The sequence below is a fragment of the Pseudorasbora parva genome, chromosome 16 (assembly GCF_024679245.1).
Source record: "Pseudorasbora parva isolate DD20220531a chromosome 16, ASM2467924v1, whole genome shotgun sequence".
Classification (NCBI taxonomy): Eukaryota; Metazoa; Chordata; class Actinopteri; order Cypriniformes; family Gobionidae; genus Pseudorasbora; species Pseudorasbora parva.
In genome coordinates this window covers 40,730,008-40,748,249 of record NC_090187.1, presented here as the reverse complement: position 1 = coordinate 40,748,249, position 18,242 = coordinate 40,730,008, and the positions used below count along the sequence as shown (strand labels likewise).

The 18,242-nt window shown below is 39.0% G+C and overlaps 2 protein-coding genes across 4 annotated transcripts; both read right to left on the bottom strand.

Annotated features, from left to right (window-relative positions):
* Positions 1-66: 66 nt before the first annotated feature.
* On the bottom strand, positions 67-5,232 carry six9 (SIX homeobox 9). 3 transcript variants are annotated; one of them, XM_067419036.1, is made up of 4 exons: positions 5,142-5,232; positions 4,565-5,014; positions 3,025-3,188; positions 67-917 (listed from the first exon to the last, which is right to left on the bottom strand). In XM_067419036.1, the coding sequence occupies exons 2-4, from the start codon at positions 4,970-4,972 to the stop codon at positions 782-784; spliced, it is 708 nt and encodes a 235-aa protein (XP_067275137.1). In that variant the 5' UTR covers positions 4,973-5,014; positions 5,142-5,232; the 3' UTR covers positions 67-781. The 3 variants fall into 3 exon arrangements, with proteins under 3 accessions (XP_067275137.1, XP_067275136.1, XP_067275138.1); XM_067419035.1 differs by having other exon boundaries at positions 4,565-5,150; XM_067419037.1 differs by having other exon boundaries at positions 67-914; positions 4,565-5,143.
* A 480-nt stretch (positions 5,233-5,712) lies between these two features.
* six5 (SIX homeobox 5) lies at positions 5,713-13,567 on the bottom strand. The gene is made up of 3 exons (XM_067419031.1): positions 12,673-13,567; positions 8,865-10,321; positions 5,713-8,538 (listed from the first exon to the last, which is right to left on the bottom strand). Exons 1-3 carry the CDS (start codon positions 13,365-13,367, stop codon positions 7,832-7,834), a joined length of 2,859 nt encoding a protein of 952 aa, XP_067275132.1. The 5' UTR covers positions 13,368-13,567; the 3' UTR covers positions 5,713-7,831.
* Between the last annotated feature and the right edge of the window lie 4,675 nt (positions 13,568-18,242).

Genomic DNA, 18,242 nt, shown 5'->3' with positions numbered 1-18,242 from the left:
ATTGACTGAGTCAGCAAATTAAACAGTGCTTTTTTTAAGTCGCAATGAAATGGAAGTAGCGACAGATCTTTTTTTTCTGTAGTGTAACGTACAGAAAATGATTAGTTCATGTTAGTTACATTAACTAATGACCATTATTCTAAAGTGTTACCGAAAAAATATATATAAATTATGAAAATACTAAGATTTTATACTTTTCCAAACCTGGAAATCACACTTTTAAAGACCCCCTGTGGTGAAAATCAAATTTTTACTGTTCTTTATATGTGGTGTTTTTATTATCTTTTTTTTCTGTAGTGTAACGTATGTCCGAGTGAAACAGATTACAGAAAAATTCCCACATAGTTTGGAAAAGTATGGAAAAACATTTGCATTTCCAGACTATTGCCCCAATTTAGTTTTCTATAGTTGCAAATTATGAATTTAATAAGCGTGTTTTCATTGCAGTTGTTTAGTGATTCTTTAGTGGTTTTCAAACTAGCACTGGAACACAAATGTGCTCTAAAAACGTACAAAATTAGTCACAAAAAAGGCATTTGCTGACAGTTGCTCTGTTTTGTTAAAGGTGCTGTAAGTGATCACTATCAGCCAAACCCACGGTAGAAAACACAACCGCATAGACGGCTAGAAAGAGTCAGCCGATTCCCCTGACTCTGCTTTTTAGCTGTGATTTATAGACCCCTCTTTCAGGTTGTAAACCCTTTCTGCATGTACAAATGCCCTTACAGCATCTTTAAATGACACAGCTGTGACTTGTATCCTGAATTGCACCGTACTGATGTCAGTAGTGTGCAGGTCCCAGGTGTCGGAGAGGAGGCGGGTGAGCAGAGAGCTGGGAGCAGGAGAAGAGCGTGCCGGGGCTTCCTGGAGGCGAGAGCTCCTCATCAGAGCTCAGGAACACTCCCGCGGGTGTCCTGCTGGAGCACAGGAAGATGCATCTCAAACGGGTTCATTCTCAGATCAATTAACAAATGCATTCTAGAAGTTAGACGTCTGTTTGTGACCCATCCAGCAGAGGGCAGCATGGAGCCAGCTTTGCTTTGCTTTGCTAATCTTTTCTTTCTAGGCTCTCTAAAGGAAATGTTCTCAACCATTTTAACTCAAATGCACCATGACTTTTCCAGTTTTTGTGATTTAATGGACACAGATAAGGGCTTTCGGTCTAAATTCTACCAATTCTATTAATTCTACACTATAGACTGTTAGAATTTGGTTTAGAATAATGGTCATTAGTTAACATTAACTAAAAATTAACTGCATTTATAAAGCATGTATTTATCTTTGTTAATGTTAATTTCAACATTTACTAATCAATGCATTATTTAAAAAAATTAGTTAATGCACCGTGAACTAACATGAACTAACCTTAACGAAGATGAACTACAGTAACAAATGAACTGCTCATGATTAGTTCATGTTAGTTACATTAACTAATGACCATTATTCTAAAGTGTTACCGAAGAAATGTATATAAATTATGAAAATACTAAGATTTTATACTTTTCCAGACCTGGAAATCACACTTTTAAAGACCCCCTGTGGTGAAAATCACATTGTTACTGGTGTTTATATGTGGTGTTTTTATTATGCTTTAAGACAAACCCTGTGCAAACTCCTCACTAAACACTATTGCTGAGTATTTTCTCCTTAAACTGCAGTGAACCAAAGATGAGGTTTGAAATCACTGGTGTTTCTGGTGTCAAGTTGTTCCAAACCTGTATGAATTTCTTTTTTCTTTATTTATTTTTAAAACAGGAAAAGATTAAGGACAATCGGGCCTGGCTCAGTATACAACTGATTTTCAGCAGGTTCCTGCTCTGCAGAACATAAAAACCACATTCACAACAAAGCTCACACACTTGACATCTAAAGACAACAACAGACACACATTACCGATATGGGCGACAGGGGGGCTATAGAATCATCTCAATGATCAGATATACCTGTCCATTAAATATTGAGCAAATGTTTTTTTAAATAGTCTTCTTGATGTGATAGTCCTGATGTGCTGTGGGATCTCATTCCAGTTTTTAGTGAGCACAAGAAAAAAAGATCTCTGTCCATAACAATTTCTAAAAGCCGGTAAAGGCAATAATCCATTTGTAAAAGATCTTGTAGTGCGTTCAGACCTTGAGCTAAGTTTCGGAACCAATTCGGTTAAAGCAGTTACAGTGTGTCCATTACTGATTTGATGAAACAGGTTTATCCCGTGGCTTATTTTATAATTCTGAAATGTCAGTGCATTACACAAAGATAGTGCAGTACAGTGGTGAGTCCAGCCTGGTAGCCTGACATGGATCTTATGAGCTCTATTATAAAGACTTATTACTGGTTCAATAATCTCATTTGTTGTTAGTGACCAAACAGGTAAACAATACGACAAAGTGGACAGAATGATGGCATGAAGATAGGTTTTTGAAACAGAAAGCAGCAAATATGGTCTAATTTTGCTATAAACATAATTTTTGATTTAACTTTCTGGTTAGGGTTTGAACATGTTCTCGATAAGTAAGATGAGAGTCAAGATAAACTCCCAAATACTTATATACTGATACAATTAAAAGCGTTTGATTAGAAAAAGTGATAGGATTGGATATGGATAATTGTCTCCTGGATGAATAAAAATACATGCATTGTGTTTTCTTGACATTAAGTGTTAAATGATTTTCATGCAGTTCACTGTTAAGCTTTCTTGTGCTTAACAGTGAACACAAAAGAAGATACTTTGAAGAATGAGAGTTGATAGACCCTATTGACTTCCATAGCAAAGTCAATGGGGTCCATCAACTCTCATTCTTAAAAAGATCATATTTTTTCTTCACTGTTAAGCCGAAGAAAGAAATGCATACAGGTTTGGAACAACTTGAAGGTTAGTAAATGATGGCAGAATTTTCATTTTTGGGTGAACTGTCCCTTTAAGTTATCTTGAGGGGAACTTTTCATACATAGTGATGCTAACTGCTTAGGCAAGTAAGAGTATGTCAGCAGGGCTCCACCATGTTAAAGTGAGGCCGTTTGTCTTACTCTTGGCGGCTGGTCGCAGCTCTGTCCCGTTGTCGGCGGTTCTTGAACCAGTTGCTGACCTGTGTCGCGGTGAGTCCCGTAGCTGCCGCCAGATCTCGCTTCTCTCGTGGCGAGGGATACGGCTTTCTGCAGTACCATTCTCTCAACACGCTCCGAGACTTCTCCTGCCAGCAGAGGATGCCATCATGCAACCAAACCTCTTAAAACCTCTCCCAAAAAGAAGCAAGATTATTTTGAGACTAAAGCCAGATTAGATAAATCGGCGAATCAACGTACACGCATTATGATGTTTACCCTATGGTCTAACCCTCTCCATGCTCGCGTGTCCGTCAAACGTGAGCGATTATTATTATTATTTCAATACAATGATTATACTATATTTTAATATTTTGAATTGTTAAGGGTAATTTATGTGGTACTGTATTATATTTATGCAGTAAGCTATTCATAATCCATTTATTAACTTTTTGGAGCACGGACCTGAAATGAAATGTCCAACTTAAACTTTAGACTTAAATTTGGTCTCTTTTTATAGAAGACACTCGTCAGATTATTGCTGAAGTGAAAAATGCACAAAAATACCATATTCAGTTTTTACAATAAATATACAGTAAGGTCAAAATTTTGGAAACATTATTTTAATGTTTTTGAAAGTAGTCTCTTTGGCTCTTCAAGCCTGCATTTATTGTATCTAAATTAGAGATAACATTATATAATTTAAAATAATCATTTTCTGTTTTAATATACTTTATAATATAATTTATTCCTGTAATCAAAGCTGAATTTTCATTATCATTACTCCAGTCTTCCGTGTCACATTTATTAGCAATGCTGGTAACAGTTGTACTACTTAACTTAGTTGTACTATATTGTGTAACCTAATTTACACAATTGCTTTATATATTTATAATACATCCTCATATCCGAATGATTTCTGAAAGATCATGTGACACTGAAGACTGGAATAATGATGCTGAAAATTCAGCTTTGATCACAGAAATACATTTTATTTGAAAGTGTATTAAAATAGAAAATCATTATTTTAAATTGTAATAGTTCACAATATTACTGTTTATTCTGTATTTTGGATCAAATAAAACCAGGCTTGATAAGCAAGAGACTTCTGTCAAAAACATTTAAAAAAATATCTGGTACTGTGTATTTTTTTCTGAAATCACATTTACTTGAAATCAAAGCCATAAGTCTAAACAATCTGAGGTTGATACTGCAAAAAATTAGCTTTCAGTAAGATTTTGTTTGGGTGCAGTACCAAACGTTTTCACTAAATTAAATTTGTCTCCCATTAATTTCACTGATTTTTGAATACGAGAAACACAAGTGTGACTGACTATATATTTCAGGACCATTTAACCTTTTTGAATCATGTCCATGATTGGCGTTTTTTTTGTGTGTTCACACAGCAAATGCCAAAACCTTTACCAAATTTTCTACCATTCAGATGAAGTAAAAAACAACAACAACAACTTAAAAACAGCACCAGAGGGTTAAAACATTGTGCTACAGCAACAGACTTGAAAACCTTGAAGCAGTAGCTGGTCTCCTCTCCATCCCAGATGGTGCGTGGAAGAGGAAACTTGCGACGAATGCGGTACTTCCCCACGGCCCCGAGAGGACGACCCCGCTGAAGTTCAGCCTCCATGTAGTGAGCCCGAAGCCAGAGCTGTTGGAGGAGAGGGTGACTGCGCGGGGAGAACACGTTCCCCTCTAACAAGGCGTACAGCTCAGTGAAACGGCAGTGGTGGAAGGCAACCGCAGCCCGCGCCTTCAGCACGCTCTCCTGACTCTGGGCCATGGCCAGATATGCATTAGAAGAAGCGGCAACGGAAGGTAAAGAGCATAAGAAAGAGGACAAGCGATCCATGCTTCCACTCTGGAGAAGAACCTCACAAACACATGCCACCTGCTCTGGGGAGAAGCCCATCGCCATGATCCGAACCAAGGATGGTGGAAGGGATGTTGAGGAATTGTTCTGCAAAACAAGTTGTAAAAGGTCCAACTACATTACCAAAGTCCATTAAAGGGATCCAAAGGACAACTGAAACCTGTTTCAAATCGAATCATTAAATCCAAACGACTTGACAAGAATACCAAAGTACCTTCTGATGTGACTGCAGTGCAGAAACTCTCAGGTGAGGTTCTCACAATAGTCCTTTATGTTCTCCGGTGATGTGTTAGCCAATAAGTGCAGTCGTGAGTGTATCAGATTTTTTGTTTTTGCAGGTTTTACCTTCTTCAGCCACAAAGACCCGCCCAGACAACTTGGTACATGCAGGTAACCGGAGAGCATAGGGGTTAAAAAAACAGACAGGCACCAACACACACACTCACACAAACCTCTCAGAGTAAGTGTTGTTTGTATTTGTATCAATTACCTGGGGAAGATGTCAGGTGCACAATAGAGCTTGTTTAAATAGAAAGGCAATCTTATTTTCTAATCAAATTATGGTGGCAGCATTTGTTAGACAATTTGGTTAGACATTGCATAGTACAAGTAAGTGTTTGTATATCCCCGACTATGGGACATGGCCATACACACACACACACACACACACACACACACACACACACACACACACATATACATATGCATGCTAATAATGGTGTGTAAAAGTGCTTCTAAAAACATGTAACCTTAGATTAATTTCAAAGGGCACACGGGTAGCTTTATATATGTTTATTACATATCACAATAAAATGGAATATAAAAAATAAAATAGCTATACGATACAAAACACACCTCTATAAAAAGAGACGTTGTTTACAATAAGGACAAAAAACTCCCTTTGAAATGATCCAAAAAAAAGTCTTTGGTTTGATCAGCTGCATATTTTTCTGTTTGTACATGAATGTGAATCGAAAGTATTAAAAAGTGAACAGAACAAACAAATATAACTCTACTGCCTAAAATACATGTGCATTAACATAGTAATCATTACATTCTGGAAGAGTAATAGCAATACTCAGGGACAAACGTACACGCACTCACACATTCCCTTACTTTCCAAAAAGTTAAAAACATTGTCCAGGTGCTTGGGGAAGAAAAAAAAAAAAAAACTTTGGCAGGTCAATACAAAAACTCCTATGTAACTTAAATGTGATATACAAAGAAAAAACTTGTTATATCACAAAATGGAGTGTACACCTAAGCTACAATGAGGGAAACGTATTAATGTAATCATAGAATGACACAAAAATGATTGATAAATGCATTAAATATTGGAAAAAAAATATGAAAAAAGACAGACATAAAGTTAACACAGGGTGACTACTGTGCACCAAGGGAAAACAATCTCACAGGCCTAATATTTCACAAAAGCCTTAAATGTACAGTTAATGGTTTAAAAATAGCACCAGGTTTTGTAGGGCCAAAAAAACAAAAACAAAACTAAATGCTTCACGAATAAAAACTTTAAAATGTGCAAAACATACAGAGCCGTGCTCTGCATTAATCAAACTAGTCTGGTGGTGTTAATGAAGTGTTGAAAAAGTCACACTTGTAGCTTTGAATCACCTAGACTAAATTGCAAAATATTTGATTCCAAAATACAAAAATTCAGGAAAACCAGGACAAGTGAAAAATATGGAGAGAAAAATGTCACTGTACATGTACTTGGTGGATCTGTAGTGTAAGAAGAGGCTGTTTTTAACAGGAAACAAATCTTAGGGTTCAGTTATCATGCAGAACAGTTGCATAGACTTATATTCAGTACTTCAATTCCCTTCAAACGCTAGAGCCTTTATATGTTTATACACAGTTTCATGGTAATGAGCTGGAATGCTTGGGTAAGCTCAAATCTACGGAAAAAAATGCCATTGATCTGTCATATCAAAACGTGCAGGATTTCCATGGACAGCTTAGTGCACCATCATGAACTTACTCTATACATAGAATATAAAACAACAAACATGGAGAGAGTGCTTCACTGTGTGTTCAAAGTATGTCCAAGCATCTTGCCATCCACAAATCTGACATGCACCATCCACTCACCAATGCCAATTCAATGTTAAAGGACTTGAACCACGCTGTTGCATGTAGTATAGCCGATGTAGTTGTGACAGGCACGTTTAAAGTTCAGAGTCTCATCTTCCACCCAGTGCTGTGAGTTAATTGAACCTTCTCCCGTACATCTAGGGATATTTTTATGAGCCACATGTACAGGACGTTTGAAGGAAAAGCTCCCCATGCCTAGCTCATGTTCAGACCCATTTCACTCCAGGATTGTACTTTTACCTCTATTACATTGTCTCTAGGAGGGAAACCTAATATGACTTTTATTATTAAAATGATAAAAGTTCTGTTCAGAGTCATTTTATCTATAACAATGAGAAGTAACAAAAATGTAAGGCACAATAGAAGGCATTCGCGCATGCTCTTCACTCCCAGATAAAACAATCTTGATTGCCTTGTACACATTAGTGCCTTTTTTTACCAGTCAAGGTAGCCCTTGTAACAAGCCACAAGCCCTGTGTTTCATCAAAATCAGAGCAAACATGCAGACACAAACTTGGATTCCTAGAGGTGAATATTGGTTATACAAACAAACATCATCTCTGACAAAATGGCAGTGCCTTTTCCTCTACTGAAATTAAAACCTCTAGTCATGCCCTTGGTGAATACACTGCTTTCACACATGAATTCAAGATATAAGACAGAGGTTCTTCTCAACAGCTTAGTTTAAGACTTAACCTACACAAGGAAAAGTGAGGAAAGACTTCAGAGACATGGTTGAACGCAACTCTAGCCAGGCTGAGATTTAACACAAACCGCATCTAGCAGAACTGGTCATTACAAGCCCAGGTCATCATCCACAGGGACAGACTGCAGTTGTGTAAGAATTTTCGAGTCCCCATCCATGTCCTCCACTTCATCCAGCTGAGAATCTCTATCCACATCCTCACCTGGAGGAGTGCCCAACAGGAGGGACTCTCCTCCTGGAAGACCCAACAAAGCGGGATCCTCTGGAAGATCCCCTTTCCCACGTATGTCAAATAATGTCAGACCGACAGAGGAAGACAGCGGGACGGGGCTCCAAGCTGGCTGGGTGAGGTGAGTCCCAGATGCCACACCACTACAGATTGGACTGAGTGGTAGCATGCTATCAGGGCTGAGGGACTGCTGGGATTGTAGGATGCCTGTAGGAGTGGGAGTGCTGGATGAGTCTGGGGTGTTAGGAGAGGCTCCTGGGGTAGGGTTGGCAATGGTCCCTGGCTCAGGGCTGCAGTAAAGTGTAGATGATCCAACAAATCCCAAAGGAGATGGTTGTAGTGAATTTGAGGTTTGAGCAGTGAGTAAAGGTGCTGGTTGATTCTCGAGTGGATGTACAGCTGAGGTTTGCGGATCAAAGGTGCTGTTGCTCGAGACCAAATTGTCTGGGACGGACTTGACAGGCATGCTGGCAAACTGGATGCCAGCTGGAATAGTAAGGATGAGTTTCCCGTTTTGAACACTTAGGATGGGGCTTCCACCGATGCCACCTGCTAAGAGGATGTTGCCTGGAGACAAAAGCAGAACAAAGACTTCTCATTACACTGTCATAAAAAAGATAAATTTCTGTCTCTGGGGTACCCTAAAGTACAAAACCGAAAAGGTACTACTATGTACCTTTAAGGTACTAATTCCCACTATTAAAGTACTGATATGTACCCTTTAAGGTACTAATATGTACCATTTATGGGTGAGTAAGATACAAAGATGTACCTTTTTACTTTTGTACCTTAGGGTACCGCCCTAGTGACAGCAGTGTACCATTTTTTCTGAGTGTACAGAACAAAACAAACATATATTTTCAACTGCTGGTGAATTTCTTTTCGTGACATACCTGTAGAGGAAGAAGGCAGCTGAATCACCCCAGAGTTGAGAAGCTGAACACCTGGGATGGTTCCAGTAGGGACACTCTGAGGAGGCCCTATTGGGCTAAGGCGTATCGGTCCTTGGGCAACACTCAATCCTGTTCCAGCTCCAGATGTCAGAATCTGGAAAGCACCTCCAGGGGACGGAATGGAAAGAGACGGTGTTGCTGGAACCACCTGAGGGAAGGAGAAGGTTCCAGTTTGAGTTCCCGCAATAGATGTCACAGGCATAAGTTGAGGCAGCGACAGGGGGACAAGCTGAGGCTGGCTGGGGTCTTTGGATTGGGATATGGGAACAACTTGAGTCGGGGAGGAGATGGGGATGACTTGCGTCCCCATAGAGGTCTGTATCTGTTGAAGGGCGGCTGACGTAGATTCATCTCCTAGCTGAGGTGTAAGCACTTGTGTAACTTGTCCATCGGCCATCAGGGGGAGTGATAAAGCACTGCTGGTGCTTAGTGTGGTGGAGCAATTCTGAGCAAGTCTAGGACCAATGTGCAAGGTCTGTGTCTGAAACTGAGGAATGGGGACATGGGGTAACTGTGGATTGACCGGAACAAGCTGGGGGCAAGATGACAGTGTGGCTCCAGATGTAGGCTGCATCAGTTGAGAAACTGGAACGCCCTGTATCGACGGTACCACTTGTGGTAAAGACAGCACCTGAGGGCTAGATACGGAGCTGCAAGTTGGGGACTGAGGGTCAGCCTTTCCCAATACAACAATTTCCGGTGGCTGTGTGGACTGTAGTGGCACCATGGGACTGGAGATGACTGAACTCACAGAGCCAGCTGTCGATGCAGAGATACGATTCGGGGCCAGTATCACCGAAGGAAGAGATGTGGGAGAGATGACAGAAGTGGAGATAGTAGGCAAGGACATAGAGTTTGTAGGCACTGACGGACTATTATCCGGACTCTTCAAGGCTTCTGGAAGACTGATGAAATCCAGCGGAGAGACATTGCTGCTGGGGGTTTTTGCGTCCTCGCTGAGAGAGAGAGGTATTGTGCTAGTTAGACTGGCTTGTGGATTCAGAACCACAGTGGACAGGCTGGCTTGGGCCTCCATTTCATTGATGCCTCGTTCATCTTTGGAGATTACTTGAGCCCCATTAAGTAGCAACGGTGCATTAGTTGTAACAGGACTGAGAGTGACTGTGTGGCCGTCACTCAGTGTCAGGCCATTAATGATAACTCCGGTTCCTGCCCCTGAGAGTATAGGGCTCCCATTGAGCAGCAGTGGATGAGAGCTTGTAAGGAAACCCCCGGTGCTGTTGAGAATAAGCTGACCAGTACTGCAAGGAGCACCAGTGAGGGATATAAGAGAAGCATTGGAGCTGCCTGTTTCTTGAGCTGAAGGTTTGTCAGTAATATCCTCCAGATCTCCTTTGCTGGCTTCATCTTCTGTGCTGTGGTTCCCATCAGATTCACTAAAGAAGAGACAGAAATATCACATTCGGTCAGGCTTAATGTAGTTTTTGATCAATGTCTACCATGTATTTCCAATCCTCGAAACATTTTTGACATCTCTATCAACAGAGGAGAAACCTAAATTGATTACAGACCAGACCCAGTGAAGCTTGTGGTCTGACAAACCCCCCTAGATTACTCTCTACTGCGCTATATTCAGTTTCCCACTATGCCATTGTCATGTCATTTCCAGAGTTTTTTTTGTAAATTTTTTTTGTAAATTTTTTGTAAATTTTTTTTGTAAATTTAGTGTTACCTTGTGCCTTGACTTTATTTGGGGAAAAGGGATTCCCAGTACACACAAATTTAACGTAATAAGTGCCCTGTTGGTTTTTATTCATATATTTTTAGCAATTTCTTTCTTGTGTAAAATACTGTAAAAGCATTTCAGAATTATAAAATATCAAGTAAAATAAACATATATCAGCTTTATATCAGCCACCCTGCTCTCTAAAATATCAGCATAAGCAATCCAAAAAATTGTGGTTGACCACAAATTATAACCTGTTGATTTTATGGTTAAAACATTTTTGGCACTCATCTCGATAGATAAGTTTTTTTTTAATTGAAAACTATTAGATCACATTACACAAGGAGGATTTTTTATTTTATTTTACAAGCTTTACTGGCCAAGTTACCATAGTGATAGTACATACCTACTTTGCTGAATATTACTGAAGCTAGCATAGAACCAAATCAACAGAAAAACTTTTACTTAAGACACCCATTTTTCCTACACAGAGCTTGGTAGAGCTGCCTTTTCCAATCATGAGCTTCAAGATATACTAAACATGGAATCTGTACCACCTCTTGGTCTAATTTAACATTTTATAGAACAGTGCATTTAATAATTAACTGTTTTTTATTTCTTGATCTTGGTATTTTGTGTGCTTGTTAAGAGTGTGGTTTTCATGTAGGCTACTATGTATTTTTATGTGAATTTTCTTTTGTAGATTTAATGTATTTTTGCATTCTATTATGTTATCTTGAAAATATAGACATGTGCTTTTAGGAAACAAACAGCATAACTGATCAATAAAAGAGATTGAAAACCTAGCCTAGCCTAGTTGATAAAATAAATGTAAAAAAAATTCTAATGACCATATACGACACAAATATTGAATCTGAAAATCAACACTTTGATTTTGTCAGCTGAAATCGTTTTAATTTAAAAAAAAATATTTTTGGCTCTGGAATATAGTGATCTATGACACTATATGTTGAATATCAAGGCTTTTTTGTGTCTATATGTTATTGCATGTTTTTAGATTAGTGGAGTAAAAGATATTATGAACTTAAAAGATAAAATTAGACCCCTGGGGTAACATGCGCCACTCAGAAATGGCAAAGAAGGAATGTTGTTTGTTATTAATTTTAAATGTAATAAAATTATTGTGATTTAATGTGGTTATTAGTAAAATCTGTATTTTATGCATTATATGTACATTTCTTTTATTAAAACCTATAGGTTAGTTGAGTGAAAATATTACATTAAAATTTATAGTGTTGCTATTAGGACAACCCTCAATCCAAATATGGTCAATTCAATATAAATAGTCACAGAATAATTTTACCTTTCTGCCTTGTCTGTGAGCGGTTATTAAATAATGACACTTTAACAAAAAATCTAAATATTAATAAGAATTGTATCAAAAGTAATTTATAGTGGGGTAAGAAGGCCTCTGAATAATTTCACATTTTGTTCTATAACAACTTAATTAGCAGATTTTTCTGGTTATTTCCTTTAATAACAGACTGGCTGATGCATCACGTGCTAAACTTGTACCTAAATATGTTACAATTTAAAAGTAATGCACATTGTTCTTAACGGGGGCATCGTCCCCCATGTTATCCTACTTTTTCCTTAAATCTGAGATTGAACAGTCCATGGACAGAGACATTGTGGTGCAGAGTTTCAGGAAACTCGAGCCACTCCTGGCGCCCCTATCTCACATTTCACAACAAAGCAACATGCTTCCAGCCTTGTTTTCTAAGAGCTCCGTGTCATTTTCACATGTCAGACACTTCAGTTAACAATGCTAGTGCAAGAAACATATTCAGCTTTTTCCACAGATGCATCATCCTCTGCGTTCAAACAACAAAACAGGCCTACACGAAGAGTATAGGCTACAGTAAAGTAAGAAAGTAACAGCCTCCATCAGAGCGCGCAATCAAGATGTGTAGTTTACACCCTCGTCCTAGTGTAAACCTCACACACAATAGCGGTTTGTTTACTGCTCTCTTCTCTCGGTTTGGCTCAAGAATGTCTCTCTTGGGCCTGAAAGAAAGCTTCGAAATCTAACGCGCTTACCTTTTGCTGTTGGTACCGGACGGGGTCCGGTCCCTCTGTCGGCGATTCTTGAACCAGTTGCTTACTTGAGTCAAAGAAAGTCCGGTGACTTTGGCTAAATTCTTCTTCTCGACCGGAGTGGGATACCTGTTGATCTTGTAACATTCCTTCAGAGCGTTGCGCGACTTCTCCTTGAAGCAGTACACCGTCTCCTCTCCGTCCCAGATGGTTTTGGGCAAAGGAAACTTTTTGCGCAGTCGGTATTTGTCCACGGCGCCCAGACTGCGACCCCGGGACCTCTCAGCCTCCTTGTAGCGCGCCTTCAAGTAGAGGTCTTGAAGGAACCCATGGTTACTCGGGTGGAAGTCGTGGCTGTCTAGGAGGGCGTACAACTCTTTGAATTCCTCCCGGTGAAAAGCGACCAGAGCCTGGGCCTTCAGCAGGGTCTCGTTGCCACGTAGCAGATCGGCCGAAGGAGGGATGGTGGAGAGGAATCTCCACAGGCGATCCACATTGCCCGCTTGCAGGAGCGCTTCGCACAGACACGCGACTTGGTCGGTGGAAAAACTGAGCGCCGAGTTCTGGAAGTTCTGGAGCAGTTGTTCCGAAACTTCGTCCGGATCCGTCTCCTCTTTCACTTTGGCTTCGTCGTCTTGCGTGGACTCCTTTGGGCCGTTTTCAGTTTGTTCTGTGGACTCCAAAGACAAGGAAGCCATTTTTATTTTAACTTTTTCCTTCAAGTTCCTCCTCCCTCCCCTTCTGTGTGTCTCTCTCCCATTCTCCCGTAGGCGAGCGAGCGCCGCTGCAGAGCGAGGAGTGCGTCACGCCCCTGCGTTTCGTCAACCTCCCCCATCTAGAGCACACATCCACCGCAGGCCTGCTGCATTTCCATCTGCCTTACCATTGTGCAATCATCACAGGCTTTCCTTAGCTTGTGTGTTTGCATACAATTCTTTTGTTTTGCACTTTTTAAACTCACACGTGGATCTATCTATCTATCTATCTATCTATCTATCTATCTATCTATCTATCTATCTATCTATCTATCTATCTATCTATCTATCTATCTATCTATCTATCTATCTATCTATCTATCTACTAATGTTGTTAACTGCAAACGTTAACAACATTAGTAAAAGCCTGTAAAAGTTTTCTGTGGTTGGTAGGCCATAGAAATTTAGATAGATAATTAACCTGATAAAAACAATGCAATATGCAATGTCCTCATTAGTGAAACAAATTTGTGTGTGTGTTCTGGTAAACCTAACATTATGAGGACAAAGTGTCCCCACAAAGATCGCAATTATCTGAAATCCTCTTCCTTTATAAAAAAAAAAAAAAAAAAAAAAAAAGGTCCCTATGAGGAAAACTTATAAATCATACTAAGTGAATATTTTCTATGATGGTTGGTTTAGGGATGTCGGATTATTGTAAAGGTCCAGTTTGTACAGTATAAATACACTAATGAAATATAACAACTGACTAGTGAATACATTTTATTCTAGTCCTCATTAGTTAAAAACGCTTTTAAATCAGCAAAAACATGTTTTTTTTTAATTTAAATCTAGTGTTTTACACGTTTCTGTGACGGGTAAAGGTAGGGCATATCAAATATCTTTAACCTGATACAAAACCATTGCAAGTCTATGCAATGTACTCATTGGTGAAACAAACATGTGAGTGTGAGTGTGTGTGTGTGCGTGTGTGTGTGTGTGTGTGTGTGTGTGTGTGTGTGTGTGTGTGTGTGTGTGTGTGTGTTTTGAGACTTTGCATGCTGGATGGACAGGGAGAGTAAGGGTTTAAATGTGAAAGAGGACACGCACACCTGGAAACAGAAGGACAGAATGAGATTAAGCAGAGCTCTACCTCCATATCATCCCTTAGCAAGAATGTAAACTTTGTTTTCAGATCAGGCTGTCGTCTGTCACCCTCATCCTACAACTTTCTTTCCTCTGAGCCCGTAACCCCTCACCCTTTGATCGTCTGCCTGTGCACACTTGCCTTTCAACATAGCCAGTCATGTTTTGCAGCAAAGACCTCTGCAAATAAGTAGCAGTTTTCTGAATCATTTGCCACTGCAAAGTTAAAATTAAATTTGCCTTGGTTTTCAGGGTATAATGTCTTATAAACACAATACGACTTATCTATATCAGCTCTGAAAGCATGTCAACAAAATAGAAAATGTGGTTATTTAAAATAAAGTAATAGCTAACATTAGTAATGCAATGAGAAATATATTTGTCACAGTGTTCATTGTTAGCTCATGTTATCTCAGGTCCATTAAATAATATTTACTGAAATCATCAATAAAGGCTTTAGAAGCATTGTTCATGTTAACTAATGTTAACAAATGGAACAATTTGAATGATATATAATTATTGCACAGTCACAAACAAGTCCCATACAAATATTTTATTGTTACTTATGGAAGCTTGTTTCCACCACACAAGATAATTGCCACTTTTTATCTCACAACTGTAAGTTTATAACTCGCAATTCAGATTTTTTTCAGAAGTTATCAATTCAGAATTGCGAGAACTTTGTTGATCCTGGAACAACATTCCAATCAACCAATCAGATTTAAGGGACAAGTTTAAAGTTTATGTCAAGTTTATTCTTCCAACGGGGTTTGGTGTTTCTACATCATTATCTTTCACCTAAGCTATGGGTAGGGTTAGGGGTATGTATGGTTAGGACATCATTTTCGGTTAGGAATGTTTTTCCAGGATCAAAATATGATGATCGAGGAACATGTCTTACTTGGTAAAATCACGTGATCTGTGGTAAACACGAACTGTTCATTGCTATGTATTCCAGTTGTTCCCTTATTTTAGTATTGCCAGTAGCTTTTAATTTAGTTGATTTAGGTACTTATTTATTCGTTATTAAGTACAATTACAATAGTTAGGTATACTATCTATCTAGTACCTATCTATCTATAATCTATTTATACCCCAAACTAGTTGTCTAACTATTTTACCTGTTACGATAGCATTTTAGTTGTCATATAACTAGTCACAATGGATTTATATTTCAGTAAAAAAAAAAAACTTGCTAGTAAGATTAAGGCCACAATATGTAATTTTTTGCTATAGAGGTCACTTATTTAAAACTAAGTTGTAGCTTGATGGCCTTGATTTCGCAGAGCTTTTATTCTGCCTCAGACGAGCGTTTCCACTTCTTCCACTCATGTGTATGTGGGGCAGTGCAGCGCTTTATCATATTAGATATATTTGAGTGTGTTGAAAGTTATTTTATAATGCTACTCTGTGGATTCCCTTGACAGTTATAAGCTGTTGTTCACACTGCAGTAAGCTAGATCATATTATACAGTCTTGTTCAAAATAATAGCAGTACAATGTGACTAACCAGAATAATCAAGGTTTTTCGTATATTTTTTATTGCTACGTGGCCAACAAGTTACCAGTAGGTTCAGTAGATTGTCAGAAAACAAACAAGACCCAGCATTCATGATATGCACGCTCTTAAGGCTGTGCAATTGGGCAATTAGTTGAAAGGGGTGTGTTCAAAAAAATAGCAGTGTCTACCTTTGACTGTACAAACTCAAAACTATTTTGTACAAACATTTTTTTTTTCTGGGATTTAGCAATCCTGTGAATCACTAAACTAATATTTAGTTGTATGACCACAGTTTTTTAAAACTGCTTGACATCTGTGTGGCATGGAGTCAACCAACTTGTGGCACCTCTCAGCTGTTATTCCAATCCATGATTCTTTAACAACATTCCACAATTCATTCACATTTCTTGGTTTTGCTTCAGAAACAGCATTTTTGATATCACCCCACAAGTTCTCAATTGGATTAAGGTCTGGAGATTGGGCTGGCCACTCCATAACATTAATTTTGTTGGTTTGGAACCAAGACTTTGCCCGTTTACTAGTGTGTTTTGGGTCATTGTCTTGTTGAAACAACCATTTCAAGGGCATGTCCTCTTCAGCATAGGGCAACATGACCTCTTCAAGTATTTTAACATATGCAAACTGATCCATGATCCCTGGTATGCGATAAATAGGCCCAACACCATAGTAGGAGAAACATGCCCATATCATGATGCTTGCACCTCCATGCTTCACTGTCTTCACTGTGTACTGTGGCTTGAATTCAGAGTTTGGGGGTCGTCTCACAAACTGCCTGTGGCCCTTGGACCCAAAAAGAACAATTTTACTCTCATCAGTCCACAAAATGTTCCTCCATTTCTCTTCAGGCCAGTTGATGTGTTCTTTGGCAAATTGTAACCTCTCCTGCACATGCCTTTTTTTTAACAGAGGGACTTTGCGGGGGATTCTTGAAAATAGATTAGCTTCACACAGACGTCTTCTAACTGTCACAGTACTTACAGGTAACTCCAGACTGTCTTTGATCATCCTGGAGGTGATCATTGGCTGAGCCTTTGCCATTCTGGTTATTCTTCTATCCATTTTGATGGTTGTCTTCCGTTTTCTTCCACGTCTCTCTGGTTTTGCTCTCCATTTTAAGGCATTGGAGATCATTTTAGCTGAACAGCCTATCATTTTTTGCACCTCTTTATAGGTTTTCCCCTCTCTAATCAACTTTTTAATCAAAGTACGCTGTTCTTCTGAACAATGTCTTGAACGACCCATTTTCCTCAGCTTTCAAATGCATGTTCAACAAGTGTTGGCTTCATCCTTAAATAGGGGCCACCTGATTCACACCTGTTTCTGCACAAAATTGATGACCTCAGTGATTGAATGCCACACTGCTATTTTTTTGAACACACCCCTTTCAACTAATTCAACTAATTGCCCAATTGCACAGCCTTAAGAGCGTGCATATCATGAATGCTGGGTCTCATTTGTTTTCTGAGAATCTACTGAACCTACTGGTAACTTGTTTGCCACGTAGCAATAAAAAAAATATACGAAAAACCTTGATTATTCTGGTTAGTCACATTGTACTGCTATCATTTTGAACAAGACTGTACATCAAGAAAACCAGATTTAAACAATAAGACTAACTGGTATTGAGCTATATCTGTGGTTAGTTTCCTGCAAATATCTCCCAACAGTTGCTCACCTGACTAATAAAACACATTATATATTGAAGCGTATTTGGTATTTCCATGGTTTCTACAAAATAAAACCAGAGGGTAACGCGGTTATGATGTCATTGATAGGAGATGGCCCCTGTTCTGGTTAAAATAACTTATTTCTCTGGATTTAAACATTCTTGGAAACATTTTGAATATGTCCCTCATAATTTGGGTGATGTGTACACAAGTCAACTACATTGTTCTAGTTTTTATTTTATATAAAAATCGTACATAGTATGCCTTTATCTGACGGATGTCGTCCTTTTTCTGCGTTTCTGAAACTCTAGCAGCATCGTGTGTAAAACATTGGTACTGCAGACATTTGTGTTCTCGGTCAGTCTTTAGCTTTAGGAGCGGTCTACTTCAATAAAACAAACAGTGATTGGATACTGAACCGTTTCACCGAGCAACCCGATTCGACAGAGTACGTTTTCCTCGCCCACTGAAAGACTCATAACAGAATATTATTGGTTGAATTCAAGATCCCGCCCAAATGCCGTTTTTTAATTGGCTCAACGG

Excerpts from the sequence above, each read along its gene's own strand:
- six9 (XM_067419036.1), bottom strand. The coding sequence starts at position 4,972 with ATGGCGATGGGCTTCTCCCCAGAGCAGGTGGCATGTGTTTGTGAGGTT. Across the intron at positions 3,189-4,564 it reads AGACCAGCTACTGCTTCAAG|GAGAAGTCTCGGAGCGTGTT; the intron begins GTTTTCAAGTCT and ends CTCTGCTGGCAG. Across the intron at positions 918-3,024 it reads GCTGCGACCAGCCGCCAAGA|CAGGACACCCGCGGGAGTGT; the intron begins GTAAGACAAACG and ends CCTGTGCTCCAG.
- six5 (XM_067419031.1), bottom strand. The coding sequence starts at position 13,367 with ATGGCTTCCTTGTCTTTGGAGTCCACAGAACAAACTGAAAACGGCCCA. Across the intron at positions 10,322-12,672 it reads TCCGGTACCAACAGCAAAAG|TGAATCTGATGGGAACCACA; the intron begins GTAAGCGCGTTA and ends TCTCTTCTTTAG. Across the intron at positions 8,539-8,864 it reads GCTGCCTTCTTCCTCTACAG|GCAACATCCTCTTAGCAGGT; the intron begins GTATGTCACGAA and ends TTTTGTCTCCAG.